Below are 7,737 nucleotides of genomic sequence, written 5' to 3'. Positions count from 1 at the left end.
TTTATTTATTTATTTATTTATTGGTGGAACCAGGGATTGAACTTAGGTCCTTGCGCTTGCCAGGCAAGTGCTTATTCTACTGGGCTATCTCTCTGGCCCCCCAAATTATATTTTAAATTGTCAGTTTTCATACATATGCTTGAACTGAAGTGGACATTAATAAACTATACTAGTAGTTTTAACATGAAAAGTGAGAGAAATGAATACAGTTGCCTATTAAAATCTTGTAAAGAAAATGATTATTTAAATTCATCAATATGAGGCTGGGGAGATGGCTTAGTGGAATAAGCGCTTCCCTGGCAAGGGCAAGGGTCTGAGTTCAATCCCCGGTTCCGCCAAAAAAAAAAAAAAAAAATCAATATGCTAATCAATAAACCTGTTTATGATTGTATGTATAACAGTTGTTTCCATTAAGAAGATTTCTAATGTGAATTTTTTTTTTGAGCAGATCATGACAAGATGTTTAAGATGAGTGAAAAAATCTTACTCCTGTGTGTTGGAGAGGCTGGAGACACTGTACAGTTTGCAGAATACATTCAGAAAAATGTGCAACTTTATAAGATGCGAAATGGTGGGTAAGAATTACAGTTTTAGTCGACATGTTAGTTTGCAAGGGCTGCCCTAACAAAATGCTTTAAACAACAAAACTTCATAGTTCTGGAAGCTAAAAGTCTCAGATCCAGGCTGGCTAGATAGCTCAGTGGATGCAGGGACCTGGGTTTGATTTGTGGTGTGCTATGCCGGCCTTGCTCCCGGCACCTGAGACTGGGCGTGGTGGTGGGCAACTGTAATCCTAGCACTTGGGAGGCTAAAAACAAGAGGATCACTGAGTCAGATCTGTGTAGTGACAAGAGGATCACTATGAGTCAGATCCTGTAGACACTGTACTAAATACATTAAAAAATAAATAAATAAAAGTCTCAGCTCAAGATATCAGCACAGTTGATTTCTTCGGAGATCTTTCTTTTACTCCCCATGCCTTCTTCTGTATTATCTGTCTAAATGTCCTCTTCTTAAAGGAAGGACACTAGTTATATTGGATTAGGGCCTATCCTGATAACTTTGTTTTAATTTGATTGCCTTTTTAAAACTCTATCCAAGTGTAGTCATATGCTGAGATATTGGGGTTAGGACTTCAACATGAGTTTTTAGATGACATAATTCAGCTCATAACCATTGATTTTTCCTTACATTTGATGAATTATTACTGAGCTGAGCATGGTGGCACATTTATGACCTCAGCACTTGGGAGGCTGAAGTAGTAGGATTGGGAGTTCAAGGTCAGCCTGCCTAGACTATATAATGGGATTCTGTCTCAAAATAAAACATAAAACAGTATTTTCTACTGGCAGTCCTACATGTGAGCAAACCTGTGTGGCCACATGTTTCATTTGAATCTTTAAAAAAAAACTTAATCTAGTTCCTAAAGTTCTAATCCTTCTGACCCTAAAAGTTTTCTACAAAAGTTCTATAGTACAGAGTTTCTATAATATTGATAATTGAACATTTTGAAGGTGGGCAATGATAATACTGAGCTCTCTCTTCTAAACAGAAAAAAAAAAAATCAAAACAAGATAATAGGGTAACAGTGGTTAATGCATTGTATATTGTTATATTTAAATTATTTACTCAAGAGTACAAGATAGCAGCATTTAATTGTCCAAACAATAACACCTTTCTTTTCAGTGAACTAAAGGAAATTAGTAGTACAACTATCTTAAAACTATCTTGTGTGTATTTATTTATTTATTTATTTATGCCTTTCCCTTTTCTCCCCCCATCCTATTTTCTTTTTACTTTTCAACAGTTTCTTTCTGTTTTATAATATCTATTGTCCATTTGGGATCTTATTTACTCTTTTAGCTTTTCATACTAGGAGAAAAATATGTTTGCAACATGTGCATCTGGTTTATTTCACTTATGAGTATGGTCTCAAGTTACGCCCATTTACCTGTGAAAGTCCCAGTTTATCCTTCTTTATGGCTGAGTAATATTCCGTTGTATAAAAAGACCATATCTTTTTTATCCATTCCTCAGCTGATTGGCATTTAGGTTGTTTCCAAAATCTAGCTATTACAAATTATTTTGCTATAAATATGGGTGCACATATATCACTGTGGTGTGATGTTTTTAATTCTTCTGGGAAGATGCCCAACAGGGCAACACTTGGGTAAAATAGAACCTCCACCTAGTTTTTTGAGGAACCTCCACATTGATTTTCATAGTGGTTGCACCAGTCTACACTCCCGCCAACAGTAGAAAAGCATTTCTTTTTTCCAATAACCCCTCCAGTATTTGTTACTGGTTGATTTCTTGATAATAGCCACTTTAGTCACTTTTCCTGGGGTGAGATGGAATTTCAGTGTTGTTTTAATTTGCATCTCTCAAATGATCGATGATATTGAACGTTTTTTCATATACTTATTTGTTGTTTGTATTTCTTCATCTGATAAGTATGTCTTGGATTGGATCTTTAAATTTGGGAGGTGTAATTTTTTTTGAGATCTTCTAGTAATCTTTTGTCTGAGGAACAGCTGCCAGACATTTTTTCCCACCCTGTGGGTTGTCTCTTCATGCTATTGATGATTTCTCTTGCTGTACAAAAGCTTTTTTTAAAAAAAATGTATTTAGTAGAGGGTCTACAGGGTCTCACTATGTAGATCAGACTCTAGTAATTCTCCTGTTTTCAGCCTCCCAAGTTTGAGGAGTACAGGCACACACCACCACACCCAGTCTCAGTTGCCCCCTCAGTGTGTCCCAGGGGTGTGGCCAGCACAGCAGGTGGGGGGATCAAACCCTGGTGGGGGATCAAACCCTGGCCACTGTGCTCTGCCTAAAGAGGCAGGCATTTTAGTCTGCTGAGCTATGTGACCTGTCCACAAATGCTTTTTGATAAGATGAGATCCCAGTTGTTGGTACTTTGTGATAATTCCTATTTGATCAGGATTTTATTTATAAAGTTTTGGGCTATACCAATGTCTTCAAGAGTTTTATCTATTTTAATCTTCCAGATTAAATATTTCTGTTTCAATATTTAGATCTTGGATCCATTTTGAATTTAGTTTAGTGCATGGTGAGAGATAGTGGGTTCAAGTTTAATCTTTGGCATGTGTAGAGCCAGCCAGGTTTTCTAGTGCCACTTATTAAAGAGGCTTTCTTCTAGTGAATGTGTTTGGCACCTTTGTTTAAGATAAGTTTGTTGCTGCATCTTCTAATCTGTTCCACTGATTTTTTTCCATAATTTTATTGAGAAACAAATAGCAATGAGGCAGTTTCAAATCAAATTGGTAGGACAGTTTCAATAATTAACACATTGCATACATTCTTCCTAGTGGTTAATTGCTGTGCAAGATGTGGACATGATATCCTATTTACAAATACTATTAGAGGGCCAGGGAGATGGCTCAGTGGAATAAGCACTTCCCTGGGAAGTGCAAGGGCCTAAGTTCAATCCCTGGTTCTGCAAAAAAAAAAAAACAAATCCCTCTATTTGTTAAGAGAATGTAACTATATCCTAACCATTTTGAATACACAGATACAAAATGGACATTCATCTGTATCCCCTTTTGTTGTTGAGTTTCGTTATTTGAATATTATAAGTGTGTTAACTCAGCAAAATATTCTAAGAGTCCAGTAGTCCATAATAGTATTGGGTCTTCCGCCTCACTGGCAATGTCAGAAATTGTTGACCTGAGTCCCCTACAGCTCAGCATAACACAATGGCTTTACTTCTTGTACTTCATTTTTATACTTTTCTGCTGGATGGTTAAGGCCAAGGTAAAGCAAGACCTATGCAACAAGAGTTGGAGCTTTTGGGTCTGATAAGGTCAGTGAAATCCCCTTAGGATTTATCCTGAGATCCTGTACCTCGGATTGTAGAACCTTTGTCAGTGTCAGCCATGTAGAAGAGTCACGGCCATTGCTTGGCCAATGTGCTGTGTTCCACTGATCTTTGTATTTCTTGTTACTTTTTTTTTTTTTTTTGCAGAACCAAGGATTGAACTCAGGCCCTCGCCCTTGCCAGGCAAGCACTTATTCTAATGAGCCATCTCCCGGCCCTGATCTTTGTATTTCTTGATCTGGGAAGTGTGTCTTAATCTCAGATGCTTATTTTTTGATTGAGTTTTTAAACTGGGGAGGTCTGGGGCTGGGGATATAGTTCAGCACCATAAGCACCTGCCTGGCAAGCACAGGATCCTGAGTTCAGTCCCTGGTACCAAAAATAATTTTTTTAACAGTACCATGCTGCTCTGTTTTTGTTTGTTTTTTCCTGCAAAGGTTCCACATAGAGGGGCTCAGTCCTTGGCAGCAGCCTTCCTCATGGTGGCCAGCATGGTGCTCAGCTCCTGGTGCTTCCTCTTGATGTGAATGTGTGTCCCCACCCTTTTCTTGATGAACTTGAGGGCCCCTTTGTCCTTGGAGACCTTGAGCAGCTCTGCATGTTCTTATGGAGCAAAGCTGTACACCTCCTGGATCATGTCCCATTATGTCCTGCATGAAGTTGGTGTGCTTGGTGAGGTGTCCACAGTGGCACCTGTGCCTCAGTTTGTCCACCTTCTTCATTACCTTGTGGCCCACAGCCATGGATAGTGCAGAGCCATGGCTACTGCTCTTCATTGGTTGCTGTAGGGGAAGTACCATGCTGTTATTATCATCTTTTTTTTTTTTTTTTTTTTTTTTTTTTTTTTTTTTTTTCTCTGAATGCCTTCAGGGCAGGTTTTGCTGGCTTGAGTTGTGGGGATCGAACCACAGCAACCTGAGCCTGACTGCTTTGTGGAAGCAGCCACTTAAAGAACTGAGCTATGGGGCAGGCCCCCTGTTTTTAACATCTTAGTCCCCTGTCTTATCTTTGATGCCTAGAATTGCCTTTGTTATTTGAGATCTCTTCTGGTTCCAAATGAATTTTAGGATTTTCTTTTTTTTTTTTTTAAATGGTATTTGGATCAGGGTCTCACTATGCAGCTTGGACTCCTAGTGATCCTCTTGTTTTCAGCACTGGGATTACAGGTGTGTACCACCATGCTCAGACTTAGTGGCCAGCTTGGCGCACCCACATGTGGTGTTAGGGAATGAACTGTGGTACCTATACTTGCCTAAGGCACTTAGTCCACTGAGCTATCTTGCTAGCCGAATTTTAGGATTATTTTCTCTAATTCTGTGAAATGTTGTTGGAATTTTGGTTGGAATTGCATTACATCTGTGTAACAGTTTTGGAAGTATGGCTCTTCCTTATATTGGTCTTCCTACCTAAGAGCAAGGGATATCTTTCCACTTTCTGATATCTTCTTCAATGTCCTTTTTCAGAGTAATATCGTTTTCAGGGAAGCGCTTCTTCTTTTTTTTTTTTTTTTGCAGAACCGGGGATTGAACTCAGGCCCTTGTGCTTGCCAGGGAAGCGCTTATTCCACTGAGCCATCTCCCCAGCCCCAATATAGTTTTCAATGTAGAGGTCTTTTACATCTTTTCTAAGATTGATTCCTAGGTATTTCTTGTTTAGGGATGCTGTTGTGAAAGGTGTTATTTCCCTAATTTCTCAGTGAGTTTATTCATGTACAGGAAACTTGATTTTTGGGTGTTAACTTTGTATATAGCTATGCTTCTGAATTTGCTTATTAAATCTAGCAGTTTCTTAGTGGAGGTTTTGGGATCTTCTATGCAAAGTATCATGTCATCTGCAAAAAATGATAATTTCACTTCTTCCTTTCCTGGTGCTATTCCTTTTCTTTCTTTCGTCTAATTGCTCTGGTTAAAGTTCCTAGGATTGGGACCAGGGAGATAGCTCAGTAGAATAAGCACTTGCCTGGCAAGTGTAAGGGCCCATGTTCAAGCCCCAGTTCTGCAAAAAAAAAAAAAAGAAAAAGTTCCTAGGATTATGTTGAATGTCTTTGTTTTGCTCCTGATTTCAGAGTGAAAGCTTTTTTAGTTTTAGTCCATTTAGTGTCATGTTGGCTGTTGGTTTGTCATAGATAACTTTTATCAGATTAAGATAAAGACCCATCTGTCCCAGTTTTCTGTAGGGTTTTTACCATGATTGTGTGCAGCTCTTTGTCAAAAGCTTGTTTTGAGTCCATTGAGATAATCATGTGTTTGTTCGTTTGTTTTTTTGGTTTTTACCTTTATTTTTTTCCCATAATTTAATCATATGATTTTTGTCCTTGGCTATGTTAATATGGTATTACATTTATTGAATTACATATATTGAACCATCCCTGCATCCCTGGGATGTATCCCACTTGGTCATTGTGTGTAATCTTCTTGATGATTTGCTGTATTCGGTTTGGCAGTATCTTACTGAGTGATTTTTAAAAAAATTTATTTATTTATTTATTTGATGGAGGGTCTCATGTCTCAGTCTCCCCAGCAGGGCTGGAACGGCATGTGGTACCAGGGATTGAACTTATATCCTTGTGCTTGCCAGTCAGGCACTTAGATCACTGAGCTATCTCCCCAGCCCTTACTGAGAATTTTTGCATCTATGTTCATTAGTGAGATTGGCCTGTAATTTTCTTAGTTGGGTCCTTTTCTGGTTTTTCTGTGTAATCACTACATCTTGGAATGAATTTGGGCCAGGCCCCCGTAAGGATTTTTTTTTTTTTGCTCCGAATGCCTTCAGGGCAGGTTTGGCTGGCTTGAGTTGTGGGGATCGAACTACAACAACCTGAGGCTGACAGCTTTGTGGAAGCAGCCACTTAAAGAACTGAGCTAGGGCCAGGCCCCCTGAATTTAGGAGTATTGCTTCCCTTTCAATTTCATTAAAGAGGTTGAGAAGTAGTGGTGTTAGGTCTTCTCTAAGTTTCTTTCTTCTTCTTTTTTTTTTTTTTCTGATGTATTTGGTTGTTACAGAGTCTCACTACACAGCTCATACTCATTGTGATCCTTCTGTTTTCAGCCTCCCCAGCACTGGGATTACAGGTTATGCCACTATGCCCAGAATCTGTGGCTACTCAGCCTGCCCTGGGGGCGGGGCTGATGTGGCATGTAGTGCCAGGGATTGAACCGTGATCCCTGTGCTTGCCTAAGCAAGTGCTTGAGTCCACTGAGCTATCTTGCTTGGTCTCCCCTTTTGTGTGTGTGTTCTTTTGAGGTAGGATTTCACTATGTGGTTCAGAACTCACTTTGTAGCCCAGGCTAGCTTCAAACTCGCAGCAATCCTGCCTCAGCCCCGCATCTGGAAATTGAACTGGGGACTTTGTGCTTGCTGGATGGACATTCCAGTCACCCTTCTCTAAATTTCTTATAAAATTCAGCAGTGAATCCATCAGGGCCTTGACTTTTCTTTTCTTTTCTTTCTTTTTTTTTTTTTTTTTTTTTGCGGAACTGGGGATTGAACTCAGGCGCTTGCACTTGCCACGGAAGCGCTTATTCCACTGAGCCATCTCCCCGGTCCCGCCTTGGCTTTTCTTTGTTGGTAGAATTTTTTTTTTTTCAGTACTGGGGATTGAACTCAGGACCCTGCACTTGCCAGGCCAGTACTTATTCTACTGATTTATCTCCCTGGCCCTTGTTGGTAGATTTTTAATTAATTTTCAGTTTCATTGATTAGTATTGGATTACTTATTTTATATTTTCTTAATCCAGCTTTGGTAATTCTTATGTATCTAGGAATCTGTCCATTTCTTCTCCCTTTTCCATCTTAGAATTCAAATTTTCAGAGTAGGTGTAGACAATCTGAATTTCTGCAGGGTTCTTTCTTTTTTTTTTAAATTTTATTTATTTGTGTGTGTGTGTGTGTGTGTG

General features: G+C 39.1%; 1 protein-coding gene across 1 annotated transcript in view; it reads left to right on the top strand.

Moving 5' to 3' along the window:
• The window catches only part of Psmb2 (proteasome subunit beta 2), a 50,633-nt gene that overhangs the window by 5,757 nt on the left and 37,139 nt on the right, over positions 1-7,737 (top strand). The window contains exon 2 of the mRNA XM_004641011.3: positions 449-571. Within this exon, the coding sequence (XP_004641068.1) occupies positions 449-571 (123 nt within the window). The remainder of the gene's footprint in view (positions 1-448; positions 572-7,737) is intronic.

This window comes from Octodon degus, unplaced genomic scaffold (assembly GCF_000260255.1).
Source record: "Octodon degus isolate 3935 unplaced genomic scaffold, OctDeg1.0 scaffold00130, whole genome shotgun sequence".
NCBI lineage: Eukaryota > Metazoa > Chordata > Mammalia > Rodentia > Octodontidae > Octodon > Octodon degus.
The sequence above is the reverse complement of the archived record's forward strand: the minus strand, read 5'-3'. Positions and strand labels throughout refer to the sequence as shown.